The sequence below is a fragment of the Leptinotarsa decemlineata genome, unplaced genomic scaffold, assembly GCF_025532065.1.
Source record: "Leptinotarsa decemlineata unplaced genomic scaffold, Ldec_3_MD MMD2_tig00078422_RagTag_RagTag, whole genome shotgun sequence".
NCBI lineage: Eukaryota > Metazoa > Arthropoda > Insecta > Coleoptera > Chrysomelidae > Leptinotarsa > Leptinotarsa decemlineata.
In genome coordinates, this window is record NW_027412747.1 from 1,255,655 (window position 1) to 1,278,070 (window position 22,416).

Here is a 22,416-nt window from a genome sequence, read left to right on the forward strand (position 1 = left end):
TGTATACCTGAGATACTCTTGACTTTTTTCCACTCTGTATTCATTGGCGTATTACTATTTATGCTTTGTTTTAAGATTTTTATATCTCCTTAGTGCCGTTTTGCTTGCTTTTATTGCAGTCTCACATGCTTTGTTCCACCACGGTACAGGTTTACGTTTTTTCAGGTGTTTTGTCTTTCCGATTGACTTATTCGCAGCATCTATTATGAGGTCATTGAAGTTTTTAATGATTATGTCTATGTCATTCGAGATCTCGACTCTGTCGATGTTGTTTTCAATTGAGCTTGAATACTGATTCCATTTTGCATTTTAAATGTTCCATTTTCGGGATAGTACTTCATCACTTGTTGAGGAAGTTTGTTCTTAAGTCGTGTGATATAATTATGGGATAGTGGTTGCTACCAAATAAATCATCTAGTATTTCCCATTCTATGCGTGTCAATGTGTTGGGATCACACATTGCTAGATCGAGTACCGATGAATTTCCAGTAGACGTGTCAAACCTGGTTTCAGAACCATCGTTGAGAATAACTAGGTCATTATTGAAAATATTCTCCAGTTTGCGTCCCCTAATGTTCGAATAACCTGACCCCCAGGCAATATTGTGTGCATTGAAGTCTCCAACGATAACTGTGGTGACGGAATTTGGACTAACAAAGTTTTCAGATCTTGCTCATCTATAACAATGTTCGGTGGTAGGTAAATGTTGCATATAGAAAATTTTTCTGGTGCTAGAATAGTAACCGCTGTTGCTTCCAAATTTGTTTTTAGATCGATTTTGTTGACTGTTTTGTTTGATTGAACGTAAATAGCCGTTCCGCCACACGCTCTTCCATCTGTATTACGATTCTGAAAATATCCTTTGTAATTTTTCAAGTTGTGGGTATTATTATTACGAAAATTCGTTTCTTGTAATCTTGTAAACAGAGATCGTCTGGTGAATATTCTGATAATAATATTTCAAGCATACTCAAATGAATATAATATCCATTCAAGTTCCATTGTAGGAGTTTAATGAAAGTTATCGAAAAAAAAAGTTTTCACAGCGATATCAGTAAAGTTGATCTGATGAGTCACTCTGTGGCTTATATCTATCAGTTTCTATCTGTTTTTGTAGTTTTTTCCTCAGTTTAGTGCACGACCTTTCAAGTTTCTATCTTCGATATGTGGATGTATTTCCAGTAACATGTCAACCAATGCTTGAGGGTGGTCGGTATAATCCATGGCAATGCTCAAGACATCTTTTGATCCGTGTGCATTTTCGAATAAATCTTTAAGTTGTTCTGAGTCGATGGTAAAAGATTTTTCTTGATGTTCCATATATTCCTTTATGGACTGTATCATTTCTGGTTTGATTAATTAATTTGTTCTTCAAATTCTAGGGCATAAATGATAGCTTCAATTTTTCATGACGTGTCATTCTTAATGACTGCTGCAGCTACGTAACACAAACCCCCGTCGATGAAATTATGGACACTAATCTAGTGGACTTCAGCTTCAAACTTTCTGATGGACTTTAAATTCTCACCTTCAGTTGAGCTTGGTAGACTTGTTAAAGGTGCTCACTACTATATCAGAAGCTGATACGACTGCTTTATAATCCTTCTGCCTATTCACTGAAATATTTTGCAAAATTTCGGAAGCCTTTCCTCGTAGTGCCAGTATGAGAGCTGTTGCTTTCGCCTCAAATTGGCAGCTGCCTCAAATTGTCTAAGTCAAATTGACCATGAAGATTCGCCAGCGAAAGTTGAAGTTTTGATAAGAAGACTGCTAGAAGGGGAAGATGTCGTTTTCGATTTGCATTTTTTCACAGTAAACCTTTTTAGGTCCCGCGATTCTTTGCGAAGTTCCCGGAAAACCTCTTTTGTCGAATCCTTCAAGCTTTTTCTCAAGCTCCTCTTTAAATTTATTTTCAACCCCCTCAAGCTTCTCATCGACTGCTTTTTTATAATCCCTGCATTGTTTCCTGAAACACTTTCTGTTTTTCCTGAATATTTACCAGCAAGTCTCTGCCTTTTCTTGTTTTTCTTGAATATTCACCAGCAAGTCTCTGTCTTTTTCCTGTTTTTCCTGAATACCTAGTAGTAATTCACGATCTTCATTTTGGTGTAATTCCTCTCTTCTGCAATTTTCATTCTCTGCTAGGCCCGCTTGCAAAGCCTCGAACATTTTCTCAAGCTCTTCCATCTCGCCGTAATCGACACACCCTGTTTTCCCCAAAAAAAAACAGTAAATGTTTAGTCAATTATCCCACTTCTGACCAATAATCGACTACACTGAATAATCAAACTTAACTTTATTTCACTTTACATACAAAAAGCACTTCAACTAAAACTTCAACTATTATTTGAATGTCTATCGCCTTACTGGATCACTTCGCGTACCGCACTGTAGCTTCCACTTGACTGTCGATATGCTCGAGGCTAGCGTTTATATATCGTAATCGAATGCAGTAGAAATTTCGCCAAAGTTCGATCGAAATCGGTAGCATTATTCTCGCTGCTTCTAGAGCGACATGGAGCATCGTATATTCGCGCGCTCTTAGCTACGTCACGATTGGTTTATGACTACCAGTGGCGGCCGGCGTTATTTTCTTTAGGGCATGATTTACAACAAGTATTTGAAACTGCCTTACTTCTGCGACCAAACTTATGTAAGTATGTTTTCTTTACTAATTTTTTATGATGTTGTAGATCAACATACGAGAAATGATTGTTATAACTTCATCAATTCCAACTAGACTATTATTTTTTCACCATTGAAATTGGTCAGATTACCATTATCATCCAATACGCGTAAAGTGATATTGTCGTAGTACTGACGACCGCCAGGCTGGATTGGCATGTAAAATAATATTTTTTGGTTCCTTCCATAACCATTTGAATATGCTCCATATATGACATAACAATCCACACAAATAATTCTATCTTATTGATATTTACCGGCAATGTTGATTCATGAGTTTCACCTATGCTGAACACATCGGCTTCGAACCCTATAAGTTCGACAATAGTGTTTTCATGTTTGAGATAGATGTAATATTCCGCGCCAGGCGGAATTTTTATAATGGTCGGGGGTGGTGAGTTAGCTTGTTTAGAATAGCCGATAACATTATTTTTCACATCCACATTGAATATAAAGTTATAGGAATAGAAACCGTTAAGCCGAGACCATAATTAGTGCCAATATCCAACTCGATGGGTGGGTAGAAGATGGCGCTCAACTCGCTAGAGTGTCCCGACAATGGAAACGTACGTGACATGACTGATGAATTTTCACTGATGCATGTCTTTTTATTGCTGACAACAGAAATTGTGAAATAATCGTCGTTTTTTGGGTGAGCTACCCAAATGATCCACCTCATTATGTGTGACTACATTCACTTTATAATAACAATATAATATTTTTCTTGTGGCTGGACCATCATTCACATCGGAATTACTGCTGTTGCCGGTGTAATCATTGTAATGGTTTCGGCAGTACTGATACTTCAAGACATCAATACCATTTTGTAGATTTTGTGGTAACTTATCCCCTACAGATGCAAGTTCATGTAATGCACACCCAATCAACACCTCTTTAGGCATTTGAGCGAGTTGTTCTTTACTCATTTTTGGTAAAGTGTGTACTCTGGAATATGCGATCAATGAATGATTCGTCTTCTTGAGGTTCGCCCTGTCCTGCGTTGGTGTTATTTGGTGTTATTTCCATGTCTTATTCTGGAGAACCTTTATACACAAATGACAGCTCCATACTGTGTCGAATTGCTGTTTACGCTCATAGTTATATGTGATAATATTGATAGGATTTGAACACCTATAAAAATTGTGAATCATATTTTTTGGAGGGATTAAATCACCAAAACTATCGAAATATTTCACTGAAGTATCACTTTTTCTGTATGCTACCCAATGTGTTCCTTGACCATGTCAACTATCCAAATTTACTATGACAGATTCATATCGGAGTGGTCCTGATTTTGGCAAATCGTCACGCATATATAATAATAATAATAATAATAAAGGTCTTTATTATTTTCAAATAATATACATATAGATTTTAACATTGTATGCAAAAAAAAATAAAAACATTTCTGAAAATAAAGGGCGGAGTTCATTTTCTGCAGACAAACGATAGTTTTACTACGAAAATGTTCTTCCACTTAAACCTAATACAGTGCGTCGAAGAATTCATATGCGTTTGTACATGTAATTGACAAATAGACAATGAGAGAAATGAGTGATAAGTGACGAAAATCGTTATGTTTGTTGGTATGGCAGCGGGGCAGAGGGGTATCTAGACTTGTGTTTTGAATAAATTATTTTTATATTCTGATCTGAAGCAAGTAATACTGAGGTTCTTCAAACTTTCAGGAACGGAATTATATAAATTATAAATTTGGTAGGTGAAAGATCGTCTGAACATTTCAGTTTTGAATTTAGGTGGGGATAATAATCCTTTAAATCGTAGATTTAAATTATGTATGTCTGTCCTGAAAGATATTTTGTTGTACAAATATGAAGGAGTTTTAGATAGAATAATTTTGTAATATAAAGTGACCGCATGATGAACTCCACCACCGAAAATATAAAATCATCATTTTCTCAGCGTGATAGTTGGAGTCGATGTTGACGAGAGCACTTTGAGGTAGCAAATCTATTATTTAAAAAAAAAATTTGAGGTTTCGAATAGAGGCCTAATTCTTTACGGTAAGGCTTAGAGTGCGAATTTTCTTTTTCCCACCTTCAGCCTTCGTATATTTGCGTGCTGCTTTCACTGCAAGTTCAGCTGCTCTTTTGGAATTTTTGATAACAATTTCACTTCCTCCTGCTTTGTGTAGCACATAACGCACTTTCTTAACAATTCTAGAACTAAAAGCTAATACCATAGAATCTTTCAATATTTTTTGAGGTTTTTTTTTCTTAATAGGACACTTTTTTTATTGTATGTGCGACTGACTGGATGGTGACTCGCAACTTATACCAAATCGGCGTTTTATCTTCTTTATTCTTGTAATAAGCCAAGCAGCTCCCTTCTCTTTCTCTCCAATAGAAGCGTCTTTTGCTTTGAATGGATTACAAACACTTTCTGCAAGCTCCTGATCCGCTATGTGTCTAGCTGCAAGATTGTCGGATTTCTGTGGATATGCAATATCGTGTTTTTTGCAAACAAAATGCAATTGATTGACACCCGGATCACCTTTCGACAATCTTTTCTATAATTTGGTACCAGAACCGCAATTCTGAGAGCCAGGTAAGTGTAATTCGAATGATACATTATTAATGAGGGAATTGACCATTCCTATACCAGTTCTATTTGAATATAATTTAGTAGATCTGCATTGGCTCAAAAGCCCCATTTGAATAAAGATATCGATATAAAACACCGCTTATATAGTCTCCAACTGTCGTACAATGTGCATACCAAAGCAGAAGCAACAATTTTCCATCGATAATTTCGATGAAAAAATGAGGGGTAGATCGGGAAGCGGTGTCAAACAGCGTCAAGGATCTTTACTTTCACTGTCTATTCGCAGTCAGATTATTGGGCCTTCTAACTATGGCAAGACAAATGTTATGATTTTTCTGTTGACTCATCTCTAGGATTACGATTTGCAAATATTTACCTTTATTCAAAGTCTATTATTCTAAATATTAGTATTTACGTGAAGTATTAGCTCCAATCAAAGGTTTGAGATTTTACACTTTCGTCAATAATGCAGCTGAAATAGTATAGCCGTCAGACGCCAAACCCGATTCAATATCCATTTTTGATGATGACGATCATAGTTCAGTATGGGTTGTCATAAAAATGTGGATTGCTTCTACCTAGCCCAAACAGTCGGAAGTAATTCTATCAGTCTGAAAACCATAAACTACAGTTTCAGAAGATAGCCGCGAAAGCCTAAATTCCAAGGAGGGGTATTTCAACGTCCTGTGAATTCTTGGTATTTTATAGTTTGTCTTGTCAATATTCCTTTAGTACCTTTTTCAAAAATATCCTTAGTTTAATATGACAACAAAGTTACCACAGTACTAAGGAGCGGCAGTCACACTTTCTTTGGTGTGAATGACAATTAGTGACAGAGTCACACAAATTTCGATTTCACGTATGAAAGTCCAGTCTGTCCAGTTATATTACTGCACACATTTACCTTTCAAAAATCTTCATATGGCGAATTTAAAGTTTCTGACTTGAATTTCCAAATGATCAGCAGTGACATTACATTATTGATTTTTTCATTCATTTATACCTCATAGTTATATTTTTCAAGTAAATTGAAAGCTCAAATATTAATATAAACATTTTTATGGACTTTACTGATACTTAATGTAACTCTAATAAAATAAAATACTGAATTGTATGTAATGCGAAGAGTGAACTAAAAATACAATTAGGGAAATTTTACTCACTTTTTACTTTCCTCCAAATCCGTATCATCTTCGGAGAACAGTGGTGGTGGAGGAGGGGGTAGTTCGTTTAATTGATTTTCTTCCATAAGTCTGCGAGCTTCTTCTCTCTCTTTTGCTTCCCTCTCTCTTTCTCTTTGTTTTCGTTCTTCTTCTGATTTTTCTCTCTTTCTCATTTCTTCTTCAACTCGTCTCATTTCTCGAAGAGCAGCAGCCACCTCCCTCGCAAAAACTCCTCTCAAGTGACTTTGTATAATAACAGCTGCTCTTCTTTTCTTCAAAAATTCTATTCTCATTTTCCAACCTTTATAGGCATGCTGCATTCGTAAAATAGCATTACGAATTTTAATGTATTCCTTTCTAGCAACATACCTTCTGTATGTTTTTTGAATTAGTATTGCCTGTGTTCTGACTAGTCTATTCCTAGCCTCCTCTAAAGGTTCATGAACATGGGATCTCATAAATACTTTGGTTTTTCCTAATTGCCATTCAGTCTTTGGCAAATTATGACTATCTATGAGATTCTGGCAAGCCTTTATCATATCAGGTGGAAGCCGTTCTTTGGAAAGACAATGGTAACGAAATACAAAGTCTTCAAAAGTCATATGGATGGGGAACCCTTCTTTGCGTATTCTTATTATATCTAACATTCCTAAATATTTGAGCTGATCTAATACCAATCGATCATCATAATCATCCGGCAGTTTGTGTTTATTTGGTTTTATACAACGGACATACCAAGGTGTGGTGGACTGTAAAACATCAACAAGTGCCTGAAGTTGATGTCTGAAAGTATCAGAAACGGTAGGTTTCCCCTTACTGGTACCCCTGGATATTGTTGAGACTCCATTAACACCTGTTTTGAGTGATAATGTATTCGAGATGTCTTGATATTTATATAGGTCTTGAACAAATTCGTTGCTACTTCTAGAAATAATGTCAAAGAATACATCTTGTTGTACATCTCTGTTCTTATCTACAAATCCCTTTGCATTATAAGTTACACAACCTGCATAATGTTTGATTCCAAATTCCGTCTCCCATTTTCGTCTATCATCACCTATTGTTAGAAAACAAAATTTTATTATAATAATCACGATCAAATTAAAAAAAAAGTACTCAGACTCTTAGAATAGAATAGAATTATTGAAAATAATTTCTTTCCATTATCTATACATCAATAATATTCCAGAAAGTTGTTAAAAAGATACTGAATAGTGTGATCCGATATTCAGTGAAACTGTTTTTGACTTATTATATAAAAAAGATATTATCAACATTCAAAAATAGTTCAAAAATGTATATGAAAATAAAAAATTCAGATTGTTTAGGCAAAGCTCTAAATGTAATAGTCCAATTTTGTAATAGTGAAAAAAGTGTAGTAAATTTAAATGAATCAATAGTTATTACAAATACTAAAAAAAGCAATATTAAGTCTACCACCACCTGAGCCGAGTAATGTTAATCCAATGTTATATCCAACTGAGGAGGCTACTGTTGCAGTGAAACGAATATTGAAAATAAATTGTATATTGTGGAAATTTGTTATTATTATTATTACGTCTAGACAGTAGATGGAAATATTAGGATCAAGGTGAACAATCTAATAAATAAACCAACAGATATAGAAATCAAGAGCATGATTGATAACCAATCCTTTTCAGTTTTCGAAACCTGAAATTCATTATTATTTTCCTAAATGTCAACCACTTAGGAAAGCCAAGTGTCAATAATTAATTTTTTCAATTTGTAGACAAAATTTATGAATACGACAAGCTACTGACTAAGTGGACTTTTCAGTAGTTTATATTACGCAGTAACTTTTTGGGGTGAACTTTTTAGTTTGCCCTTATTTACTACACTTCAGCAGATTCTCCATTGATTTAGCATTTATTTTTTCAGATTGTGGAAGGTTATAAACAAAAAAAAACAGTATAAAATATTGAGTCCTCCACAAAAAAAGTCTTTCAAAGAAGAAATAGGATAAATTTTATTTATCTCAGATTTAGCGTGTTAGCGGTACCTCAAGCACTAGTCTTATTAAGTCTGAAGTGCCATCAGAGAGCACTGCCTTTTACCAACTCGAGTTAGTTTTAAGTAATCAGGTAGATATACGGGCGTCGGGAACTGCTCCTTTGTAGCGATGGTAGTCGAAGAGATTTTTTCAGGCTGTGGATGGGGTCGGATTTCGCTTAGATGGTTTCTTTTATGCTAACAGACCACACTTTCTAATACGTCTAAAGCTGCTTCAGATAAACAGCCACCGAGTCCTCACAAGACATGTTTCTGTATCCTCGAAACTTCATTACAAATAATTCCTCTTTACTAGTCTCAGAAATAATGTATAAGCCATGTCTACAACTGTTCCCTATTCAACCTGATTGTCTTTTAAAGCTCCTAGAATTTATCTAGAGAATGATTTATTTTTACAAGAAACATATGTTTATAACAGGAAAAAAACAATAATTCAAAAATAACTATAACATAACTAAGTACGAACAGAACACAAAAAAAAGAGATAAATCAGAACTGAAACTTGGATAAAATATAAATATACACATAAATGCACTCATCAGATCTATACAAACAATAAACATTTTTTCAAATCAATCCGGAATTTTTGTTTATTGTATGCTTTTAAAGTATTCCGTAGATCATTGTAATACTTGATACCTTTATAATAAATCGAATTTTCTCCAATATCTGTTTTCATTTTCATTAATTTTAGCTCAACAAATATTGAAAACAAAGTAAGAAAGTAGAATTAGAAACTTAGACATTATAATTGAAGTAAACATGATAACAATACCTTTAATATATCTCTCATGATTTCCAAATTCGGAATGCAAATTCGAAATATAAGATGCATCACACCCTCGTGGTAAATGGCACTGTTCAGATAGCAGTCTTAAGATACATCTTGGTGGTTTTTCCAACAATTCCAGGCATAAAGTGTTGTCAGTAAATGAAATATGATCAAATTGAATTTCTTCTTGGGAATACTGAAAAAGCAAGATTTTATTCTGAAAACATAAACTATTTTTTAATTTACTTACAATATCTTGTTCTAAAGCAAAAACATAATGATTAAAAAATTTATGAAGTTTTTCATTTGTGTAATTAATACACAACTGTTCAAAAGAATTCACAGCAAAATTTTCGAATCCAAAAATATCTAAGACACCTAAAAATCTTGTGGAGTCTTGTCCTGGGTTTGTGCAATTGTTTATGTGATTTATCAGCCACGCAAAAGTTCTAGAGTACAATGCTTTTGCCATTGCATGACGATTTTCTCTAGCCTGAAAGGTAAACATACTCTCCTTAGTTTTCAAATCATATGGAAAAATGATATCATTAGTATTTGTACTTACCTCTTGTAGCTTGAGAGGGATTTCTGTAATATTCCCTCTAACATTTATCTGTCTCAATAAAACGACTTGTTTAATATTTTCTATTTCTAAGCCTAAAAGTTTCGACAAAATTTCAACAGTATGTTCATCTTCTTTGGTAAGTTGACATCGTTCTCCATCAATGTCCTCGAAAGTTAAATTTCCTAACCATAAAATCGCCGACAATGTTTCAAATATTCCATTACACTTATTCGAGGGTAATTGTAAAACATTGAAAGCTAGTCTCAGGTTATCCAGTCTTCTTGAATCTCCTTCAATTCTAATGCAGTCCGATTGGTTGAGATAATTATAAAATTTAGCTTCTCTTAAGTGAAGCTGGTTGGCAAATTCACTGTTATGCTAAAACAGAAAGGGTTGAAGTTAATAGTTTTTCTGCTAATGAAAGGAAATATTAATCTGGAATAAAATTGTTTATTCATGAATTGATGTTAGAAAAGTCAGTTCTATAACTATAAGAGACAATTTGAGAATTTCGGTTAATTTATGACCACAGTTAAGTAGGGAATCATGGGTTTAATGAATCCTTTTTGAGACAAAAAAAATTGCTCGCACACAACAGAACTGCAAAACCCTCCCCGATGCGCGTTTCACGAACCACCCTGACTTCATCAAGAGATTATGCTATAATCTTGAGTTGATAAGTAGAATTTGAATCCTCTGATGTGAAATGAATCTATTGTTGTGTTTATGGATTTTATACCATTTTCATGTTCTTTTTGAATAAAAATGCAATATATTAAAAATAATGTATTGAAACATATTACATGTTTCCATCGAGACAACTCAAGTAAAAGTAACTAAAAATAACAAAATAACCATCTGTCTTCAGGTATCAAAACCTGTCTTATTCCTACAACTCGGGTACTTGGCAAGGGCAGTAACGATCGAGTTCTTAGAATTTATTAGTCGGGTGCGACCAGACAACACGATAGTCCCATGAATATAGGCACATTTGACGCAACATGCCGCCCCCTTTGAAAATCTACAGGTTTTTAAATAACACTTTCATCTGGCATAATGTCATTGTCTGAAGTGGAAAGAACACAAAGTTTGTAAGTAGGACATTGATAAACACCATTAACCGTTTTTATGGATGCTGTACGAATCACTCCAAGGGAACCGGAAAACACTTTGATGACTCTACCCTTGAGCCACCTCAAAGGAGGAAGTCTTTCCTCTTTCACAAGCACCAAGGATCCACTTTTAAACAATTGGAGATGTCTCTGCTTCCATTTCTTGCGAATTTGTAAACTAGCTACGTATTCTTTGGTCCCCCTGGACCAAAAATGCTGGGGCATCTTCTGAAGATGTTGATAACGACTCATTCGATTCACAGGGGTTGCAGACCAGTCATGGTCGGGTACTGAGGTCAACTTATCGCCAATCAACAAGTGTGCTAGAGTCAAAGGTGAGGATCATTAGGATCGTTGGATGAAGCACAAAGAGGTCTACTATTCAGGCATGCTTCAATTTGTGTGGCGAAGGTCAAAAACTCTTCATAAGTTAGAATGGTATTACCAACAACTCTTTTCAGATGATGTTTTACTGATTTGACACCTGACTCCCACCGACCGCCAAAATTAGGAGCTTTCGGAGGTATGAAAGTCCAAAGTATACCATCTTGACTCAATTTGGTTGCGATAGTCTCACATGATTCTTTAACCCTGCGTTACCCGCACGGTGAGCGCGGCGCTCACTTTTTTCTAAAATATGCGATAACTCACACAATTTGGCAACAATGTGCGTATCCATCTAGGGTATTCTAGAAACATATTTTTCAAGTCAGTCAGCACAAAACAGCCACACATAGAAATGTAAGTTAAATGGCAACACTTGGTTATATGTTACGCGGCTGCCAAACCAGGGATGGCGACACTATCGGGGTTTTCTCCAGTTTTCTGTAATGAATCACGTGCCTTCTGCGCGCGCATGATTCAAATTACTGTTTACAGAAGAAGAATGAACTTAAATTAGGTAGGACGTCCGTTAGTTTTGTTGTGATAATAATGTATAAATATGGTTTGGGACTGTTTTCCTTTTCAAATTGTGTTTTTGCTTGTGTACTGTCAGTTTCATATTTTTATTTATCGTAATGAGTACTTCCGAACATAAACGATATCGAAAAAAGTGCTGCGTTCCTTCTTGTGAGGATAGGAAGAGTAGTCAACATCGGTTTCCCAAAGATGACCCCGCTGTTTTCGATGTTTGGCTCAAGAATATAAACAATAAAGAACTCTTCAATGTTCCCCATGAGACAATTTATTGTAACTCACGAGTTTGTGACAGACATTTCGCTGTTGAAGATAAAATTACTAGCAGAAGAGGTTTAAAACGACATGCTGTACCTGTTTTATTTCTTCCTGGTAAGTAAGCATAATCCTTACTCCTTTCGATATCTTGCAATTCTAGTTTATATATCTTATTCATCATATTCTCATTATTAAACAACAATTAGATTAACCACTTATCGAGTGCACCATAAGTATTGCTATATGAATTTGCAGAAAAATAGAGATGTTATCATGTGGTTGAATAATAGTGTTCTACATGTTTTCAGAAACTAGCGAAGAACCAAGAGGTATGACAAGAATGAGTAGGTCTTCTGTGGCAGGTAAGAATTATTGTAAAACTGTAGTTCCAAAATATATGTAGTTTATAGAAAAAAATCCATACAAATGCTGCAATTTCATTTTATAGGCCAAGAACAATATGAGGACATGTGTCAGCCCTCCACTTCCATACCTGAGCAAGAAATTTGTTTTGGTACACCTTCCAGAAATGAAATTATCAGTGTTACCCAAGGTATGAATAGAAAAATCTTGGAATGTTCATCATACATACCAATTTGTTAATTTTACACAATATATGAAAGAAAGAAAGAGAAATTATATATTCATGTAATTTTTCAGGTCATGGAAGCTGTGATAATAGCTATATAAACCAGCCATCAACTTCCACTTTTGAGCAAGAGCAAGAAAGTCATTTCCGGAACCAACAAGGAATAGAATAAGCATTACACAAGGTATGTACAGAGACTATATGGCTACCAATTTGAAATGAAATCACTATTCGAAAACTAGGAAAAGTTTACTTTTGGACATCTTCTTTTGAACATTGAGAAATAGTTTTCTGGAAATGAAAAAGTCTATAATAAGAATGAAGCTAATTTTTCGTAGGTGATACCTAACAGAAAACATCAACTTTCCCAGCTACGTCATGCTGGACACCTTCCAGAAATGAAATTCTCAGTGTTACCCAAGGTTTGAATACAAAAATTTTGGAATGTTCAATCATTAATACCATTTTTTAACTTTTTCCTTAGTAAGGGGCCCATTCACAATATCTATTGAACTTAATTGTTGAATGATATTAAAATTTATTTTTCAAATGTCTAGATAATTTTTTATTATTTATTTCAGGATACAAAACCAAGAACAGTGTACTGAGAGATCTCAAAGTTGGTCGTCAGTCTCTCTTAACCCCCAGAGCCAAACATCTTTACGGTAGAGTGCTCTACATGTTACCACATCATTCAAAGCGCTTCTAGTGAATAACTTTATGTCTTCACATTCACCAGGAAGTAACTGTGAAGAAGATGCCAGTGAGGGAGCTTTAGACAATTTACGTTATTTTGTAACAGGATCATCAGAAAGTGTGGACCCTTCGCAAAGTGTGCAATCTTCGGAAAGTGACATTGATATCCCACTTCCAGCCAGTATTAATCTGTATCAAAGAACTAAAATAGGGAGGTGTACCATTACTTACATATCTGGATATATCACCAAAAAAATCATGAAGTCCATTACATGCACGTTTTGTAAAAATAATATGCTGTTTAGGGATCATGATCAGGATCTTGATTTTGTTGAAGGAAGACAGTATCCAAAATCAAAATTGATGAAACCAGGAACAGTTTTAACCTTTTTAGTTTCCCAATCAGTAACTAGATTATTTTACTTGATACCACGTTTGTGTAATTTTAGAAATATTTCACAAATTTTGAGGAAAATAATACTGGAGCAACTATCCTTTAACCTAGTCAACTGTCCAGATCATTCTGACAATGATTCAAAACTGTGTCATCTGATTGTTAGATGCTGTTTGTATTTTTGGTGTAGAAAAGTCAATTTGGTTACTAGGGAAAAAGATAAAAAATTCATTAGGTTTTTGAACACCCAGACAAACAGCGATTTCATTGATTCAATTATATTGTCTGCTCATGAAAAATTTTTGAAGAAAAAGAATCGTTTATTGAAAAAATATTAGTTTAAGTTGAGGTTTACGTATTTCCAATAAATTTTGAACTGAGTTCATATAGTTTCATTACCACATTTACTGAAAATAAATATGGTTGGTCATAATTTGAGGTAATTCAGTTCACATATTTATTGTTGCTTCACTTGTTGATATTTTTGATTGGTCAAGGTTTTTCCCAGATGATTTCTGTGGAATCAAAACCTGACCGGTAGTGAAGCAACAATAACAATAAATGATGAGATTGGAACCTATGGTGTAACAGTTGAAACTTTTCCTAGAGATCAATTTCCCTAACACCAAACTGATATTTTTGCACTCGACATCTTCAGAAGAAGAAAATTGATACAGTATCAATTTTCTTATCCTGAAGATGCTAACCTTGATAGCGAAACGCGCGTCAAGTGCAAAAATATCAGTTTGGTGTTAGGGTAATTGATCTCTAGGACAAGTTTCAACAAAAAAGTAAAATGCGAACAGCCACTATTTGAATTTTGCGCTATATCTCTTAGGTTCGGCTGCCAAACACTGGAGGCGCTGAGAAAAGAGGTTCTGTCGTCAACATTGCCGTTACCGTTCTATGTGTGGCTGTTTTGTGGTCAGTCAGTCTTGCTTAGGCCATAGCAAATGTATGTAGTGTAATTCGATATTAATTTGAAGTAATAAGTGAGCGATCCGCTCACTTGCGGGTAACAGTGACAGTTTTATTTTTGGTAAGTTCTATGAAAGAATGTCGTTCAGTGAGGAAATATAATTGATATATCAATTGTATAGGGTGATTAAAGTATTTTTATAATGGATCCAAAAGAGGAGGCAAGGCTCTTGAAAATATTTGATGAGCTGGAACAGGAAGAATTGCAACATATGCAAAATCAGATCCCAGAAGAGGAACTTGATTATGAAGAAAGTGATGAAGACTATGTGGAAGAAGAACATGACCACGATACAAACTCAGAAGTGTCTGCGGATGAATCAGATGATCCAAATTTTCACCGTTGGTCCAAAGATGGTCCCAATTACGTGGGGAAAGATGGGGAAACTCTTTGGAAAATTCATATCATACAAAGAGATACAGTCGAACAAAAACTAAAAATATAATTACCAAGTTACCAGGTGTTAAACCACACGCAAAAAATGCTCGGTCTGTCTATGAGACATGGAACATGTTGATTACTGATCAAATGGTTACAGATATTGTTATATTCACAAATATATACCTCCAAAGTATTCGTGACAAAAACACACGTCCTCGAGATGTTTTGGATACCGATGTTGATGAAATCAGAACCATGTTTGGCATATTATACATGGCACGGGTTCTCAAATCGAATCATACCAGTTTGGTTGATTTATGGAATACGGATTCAACTGCTCCAGAATTTTTCAGAATGATACTGTCGAAGAATCGGTTCTATTTACTTTTACGAGCTCTTCGATTTGACGACATTAGAACAAGACTAGAAAGAAAAAAGTGGGATAAATTGGCACCGATAAGGCAAGTATTCGATATTTTTCAAGATAATTGCCAAGCTTGCTATATACCAGGCACAAATTGCACAATTGATGAAATGTTGGAGGCTTTTCGGGGTAGATGCGGTTTTCGGCAATATATTCCAAATAAACCGGGTAAGTACGGTATCAAAATTTTTGTATTAGTTTTTTATACCATAAAGATGAAAATTCACGCAGGAAAGCAACCGGCAGGCCCATTTAGAATAGATAATGATTCAAGAAGTGTTGTACTTCGCATATCCCAGCCAATCCACAACTCGGGACGAAACATAACTTGCGACAATTGGTTCACATCAATTCCGTTAGCTATTGAGTTACTCAAGAATTATAAGCTCACTTTGGTAGGAACTCTTCGAAAGAATAAACGTCAAATTCCACCTTCGTTTTCAGAAACTAAACAAAGACCCATCTCTAGCAGTATGTTTGGATTTGGACAAGATTGTCTGCTAGTGTCATATGTTCCAAAAAAAAACAAAAATGTCTTACTTTTTTCTACTCTTCATGAGGATGACACTATCGATAAAAGTACAGGCGATGCTTGCAAGCCTGAAGTGATTATGTACTATAAATCGAAATAAAACTGGAGTCGATACAGTGGACCAACTCAAATCTATTTATTCTGTAGCCAGGATTACTTGTAGGTGGCCTTTGACAGTATTTTTCTCAATGCTCAATATTGCTGCTATAAATGGATTCATTCTTTTTCGGTCAAACAACGTACATTTGAATATGCCGCGACGATTCTATTTGAAATCTTTGGCAAGGGAGTTGGTACAAAACCACATGAAGGAACGTCTAAATCAAAATTTGCCATCCCTACTAAGCTTGCAAATGAAGAACTATTTAGGAATCCCTCCAATAAATGAACAAGATGATAACCCAACTGTGCCTCAAGGGAGACCAAAGTATACATATTGCCCAAAAAAGAAAAATAGAAAGACAAGTGTCAAATGCCAGAAACCTATTTGTAAGGAACACACCCTTACCTATTGCGCTCATTGTGTTCAATCTGATTCGGAGTAAGGATAATAATATTTTTTATTGCTACTTATTACCTTTTGTTTATTCTTAATTTTTGTTTTTTTTTTTTAAATATCGAAATAATATTTGTTTTTATTTTAGAATACAAAATATTTTTTTACCTAAATGGTGTAGTGAGTTTTTTCATATTTGCGTCATTTCAGGCAATAATCTATGGTAATAGGTGAACATGAGCGCAGCGCTCACCAGCGGGCAATGGTGTCATTATTTGTACTGCGGGTAATGCAGGGTTGAGAAAAGTCTTCACTTTCTTCCACAAAGTTACTCCCGTTATCAGATACAGTTTTAGAACACAACAACAAATCGTCTAAGTGCAGCAATAAAACATTCAGAAGATAGATCACTCACAACTTCCAAATGCATGGCCTTGGTTGCGCGACATATAAAGAGGCAAATGTAAGAATTAGTTACTTTATAATTCAGAATCTTTCTATCTCTAATAGGAAATGGAAAACAATAATCGACACCTGTTACGCCTATCCTTGGGTGGATCACCCATTATATTTTTTATATTATTTGCTGTAAATCTGTGACACTGTATGCATTCGTGCATGTCAGTGTGGAAACAGAAGTCATTTATGTCATTTTCGTTGGATTTCTGTGTTTTTTTGTTTTGCCCCTCTCTTCATTTATTATATCTCATATATATATATATATATATATATATATATATATATATATATATATATATATATATATATATATATATATATATATATATATATATAATATATATATATATATATATATATATATATATATATATATATATAATATATATATATATATATATATATATATATATATATATATATATATATATATTATATATATATATATATATATATATATATATATATATATATACAAATAGAGATTTTATCGAGTGTGCATGATATAAATCAAAAATGACAAAATTCGTGGATACAACACTCCAAACAGAGGGGCAAACCGCGGACACGTGTTTCCAGCGCGGTGCAGCCAAGTGTAAGGATGGGCAACACTTGTTTGCCGAAAGTAGGAAACAACACAAACACACGCGGTTTGCCCCTCTGTTTGGAGTGTTGTATCCACGAATTTTGTCATTTTTGATTTATATATATATATATATATATATATATATATATATATATATATATATTATTCGAATCCTTTATTTTCCTGTTACTAAACTCTCTTTTTGTAATTTTCAGTTTTTGTTTGTATACTTTTTGATATTATTTTTTTAGATTTATTTTATATGCATATCATTAGAAATTTGGCATAGTTCTGATACGAGCTGTAATTGATTTTTCATGGTTTGGAGCTCATTTGTATACCAGGATTTTTTACTGCTTTGTTTGTTGTTATTATTTTTTTGTTTGAGAGGAAAACAATTTTCCATACATGACTTGAGTATTGGCCAAAAACAGTCTCTTAAGGATACCAATAAAGCTTGAGGTCCTGCATGAAGACGTTTCACATGCTCGTCACGAGCGATTAAAACCGTAAGCCTGTGCGATTTAGGTAAAACAACAGGATGTTTTTTATTGAGGTCGAAATTAGAATGTTTTAATCTTCCACCCACTCTGATAAAGCCGTATTCATGCAAAAAAGGATTGAGATTCAATAAAGGGCTTTTATTATTCACATGTCCGAGTGAATTCAACTGGTTTACTTCAACAGCAAAAATTTCAGATTGTGCTAACCGAGTTAATTTTTTTAATTGAGTTATTTAATTCTTCTGGGGAAAGAGGGCCGGTCTTTCTGAAATTTTTAACTTTGACATTATCAACAAATCTAATTATATAAGCAAGGACACGTTTGAGTTTATTCAAGGTAGAAAATTTGTTCAATTCCTGAAATTTGGAAAAATCGTCTGTTTTACTACTGATGGAAATCAAGGTAGTGGAGCGAATTTCAGGCATTTCCGTGGAAGGAATCGGAAAGTGTGAATTTTCAGACCACTCATCACGAAATGACGCGAGCTATTCAGGGCCGGACCACCATAGTTTGGAATTTATCAAGGTCGTGGCAGAAGTTTCTCTGGAAGGAAGGCTGCCGGATTATCGCAAGAATTGACATACTTCCAACTTGAAGGATTGAACAATTCTTGAATTCGAGCAACTCGATTAGCGACGAATACCTTCCAAGTGTTAGGTGGTCCCTTTATCCTTGATAAAGTTATTGAAGAATCACTCCAAAAATTAATGTTCTCAATTTTTACAGATGTTGAAATTACAGCTAGTTTGACCTTATTCCATAACTCCCATAACTTCCATAACTCCCTTTTATATGTCTTCAACGAATCATTTCCAATTCGAAAAATTAAAACTGAGAAGAAAAAAAATTTGGATTACTAAAGGTATTAAAATATCAGAAAAAAATTTGCGTTGCTTGCATTATTTAAGAAAATATACCAAAGATGAAAGTTTTCACAACTATTTCTCCCAGTATCGAAATATTTATAGGAAAATAATTAAACAGGCTAAACAGTGCCATTATAAAAATAAAATAATCGAATCGGATAATAAAACCGTTGAAACTTGGAAAATAATTAACGAACTTAGAGGAAAATCGGCTAGAAATAATAATCTACCTATTTCACCTAATACTTTGAATAATTATTTCTGCTCAGTCGCTGGTAATATAAAAAAAAACATAACATCAAATGATGATCCCCTAGAGAATTTTGAACGATTCAAAGTAGTAGAAACCTTTGTCTTGCATGAAACGGAACTTCAAGAACTAAAACAAGTGGTATCTATAATCAAAAATAAAAAAACAACTGGGATTGATGAAATCTCCATAAGTATTATTGAGAACCTTCCTGATGAAGCACTTGAAACACTCAACACTCGTTCACCTGATAAACCAATCTTTCAACACTGGAATATTTCCGGAACAATTGAAAACGTCAGTAATAGTACCATTACATAAAGGAGGTGACCCTAATGATCCCTCTAACTATCGTCCAATCGCACTTATTCCTGCTATTGCTAAGCTCATTGAAAAATTGGTGAAAGTAAGAATCATAAACTTTCTCAACAAACATAATATCATCAGCAATTCACAATTTGGTTTCCAAAATAATAAAAATACAATCGATGCCGTTTTTAACCTACTATATGATATCTATACTGAAATCAATGAGGGTGAGGTAGTTGCGGCAGTGTTCTGTGATTTCTCCAAGGCTTTCGATTGTGTTGATCATAGAATACTGCTGCAGAAGCTGAACTATTATGGTTTTAGGGGACTTTCATACCAGTGGATTGAGTCCTATTTATTAAATAGAAATCAAATTGTCAAGTCTACAGAATCTTCCTCATTAGAAACAATTAGATCTGACGTTCCACAAGGGTCTGTCCTAGGTCCAGTTCTTTTTCTATTATATATAAATGATTTGACAAGTATACATATATCCGGTAGATTCACATTATTCGCCGATGATACTACCATCATCTGGCACAGTCCGTCTCTCCAGAATTTAAATAAAATAATCATTGAAGATATATCCAAAATTTCCAAATGGTGTGAGTGTAATATACTTTCTTTTAATATTAAAAAAACAAATCTAATTACTTTCAAATGTACGCCTAATGATATCAATATTGGAGTAAGTAGCATTGAAAGTAAGGGATATACTAAATACTTAGGACTATTTATTGATGGTAAGCTAAAATTTGATGAACATATTTTAGCATTAAGAAAAAACATATCATCTAGGTGTTTTGCTGTTAAATTGGTAGCCAAGGAATTAGATTTGCAATCGGCAAAATTGATTTATTATTCTTTAATCGAATCCCGCTTGCGCTACGGTATTGCATTCTGGGGAAGCTGCAGTAGTTATCTCTTTAATAGTATTCTGGTTTTACAGAAACGTGCTATACGATATATGTCCAAAGCTAATTATCGCGACTCTTGCAAACCTTTATTCAAACAATTCGGAATTCTAACAGTAATGGCTTTATACATTTTTGAAACTGTTACATTAATAAAGAAACATATTGACAGATTTGGGTCACCCCAAGTTCATTACACTACTTGACAAGACAATAATATTAAACTTCCGAGACCGACTTCCACTTTATTTAAAGATTCATTCATTTACAATGGATGCAAAATATTCAATTATTTACCTGATGAAATTAAAGACATTATACCTCTTAAGCAATTCAGAAAAGCTGTAAAAAATATTTTGGTTGTTAGACCGTATTACCACCTTGAGGAATATTTCAGTGACACGCTATCATAGTTGTACTATTCATACTCCATAATTCTTAGTAATAATTCATTTTTAAATATTCGTAAAGCGATATTGTGGTTTAGGTATATGATTCATAATTTCACACATTGTTATCCAGATTGATATACATATATATATATATATATATATATATATATATATATATATATATATATATATATATATATATATATATATATATATATATATATATACTCTCTTTTAAAAATTGACTCAGGCTTAGAACGTTATTGTGTTTCTAATGTATGTACTATGCATGTGTGTGTCTGTTGGTGTGTGTGTACACACACCTTGTACTGATTTTAATATTTTATATGTATTATTTTGTACTATTTTTAAGCTTTGTAACCATGATTTATCATGTATACAATAAAGCATATTCTCTCTCTCTCTCTCTCTCTCTATTCATCAGTTCGGCCAAAAGTAATGATTCGTCCACACAGTCGTGGTATTGTAGGTGTTTTAAGAGGTGCCACTCGGGTTTTTGAACATAGCAAACAACATCGAAAACGCTCGGACCTATTTGAAGATCTTACGAATATACAAGCAGCATAAGCCGCTTGAGAGGCGTCTGAGAAACCATGTAATTCGATACTTGCATTGCTCGGAGAGATAGCAAGTCTGGGAATTTGAATTTTTGCTTAATTCATTCAAGTCCATTTTAAACGTCAACCACATTGTTCGAATGTCTAATGGGACGGATTCATCCCAAGAAGCGTGCAAACTCCAGAGTTTCTGAATTATAATTTTAGCAACTATCCTGATAGGAGACAGTAGACCTAACAGATCGAATATTTGGGCAGAATAACTGAGAATATTTCGCTTAGTTATATTTTATGTGAGAGTTCCAGCTCTTATGGAATATGTTAAAACGTCTGTGTTGGGATTCCAAGCAAGTCCTAATATCTTACCGAGATCATGGTTACCAATGGTAATAATATCTCGCATTGTGTCCTCGGATATGACTGCAGGAATATTGGAAACCCATTTTCTGAGCAGAAAACCATATTTTGAAAGTATTTGTACTATTTGAATTTTTATATGCGAAACCTCTTGTAAGGTACTACCGCCAGTAAGATTTTACAACAAGTTACCAAAGCTTCTTAAAGAAATTAGCAGCTATGACAATTTCAAGAGCAAAACAAAGAAATATCTTTTAGAAAACTGCTTCTACTGAATGTTTACGGGTGGTTTGTGTTGGCAAATATTTATGTACAGATACTTGTTTATTTTAATATTTATATGCGACTTCATGTAATGCACATATGCATAAAAAACTAGCAGAAGTTTTACCGTAAGTAGCTGTATTTAGCTCATAAGCTGATATGGATTCTGAAGGATGTGAACGCCATAGAATTTTTTGAAAAGAACTTTCTTATTTTTTTCACAAGAATTTGTCTATACATTTTTTCAATGTCACCAGCAAGTACTACATTGTGAATACGAAATCTCAGGATGATTGAAATTAAATGATCTTGAATAGTAGGACCTGCACCCAAAATATCATTAGGAGAAAAACCAGACGTCGACTTCGAAGGTCTGT

General features: G+C 34.1%; 1 protein-coding gene across 1 annotated transcript in view; it reads right to left on the bottom strand.

The window, feature by feature from the left end:
- Positions 1-22,416, bottom strand: part of Myo81F (unconventional myosin 81F) — a 359,268-nt gene that overhangs the window by 237,650 nt on the left and 99,202 nt on the right. The window contains exons 6-9 of the mRNA XM_074185988.1: positions 9,782-10,159; positions 9,467-9,709; positions 9,220-9,412; positions 6,500-7,470 (exon numbers count right to left, since the gene is read on the bottom strand). Coding sequence (XP_074042089.1) covers positions 6,500-7,470; positions 9,220-9,412; positions 9,467-9,709; positions 9,782-10,159 — 1,785 coding nt within the window. The remainder of the gene's footprint in view (positions 1-6,499; positions 7,471-9,219; positions 9,413-9,466; positions 9,710-9,781; positions 10,160-22,416) is intronic.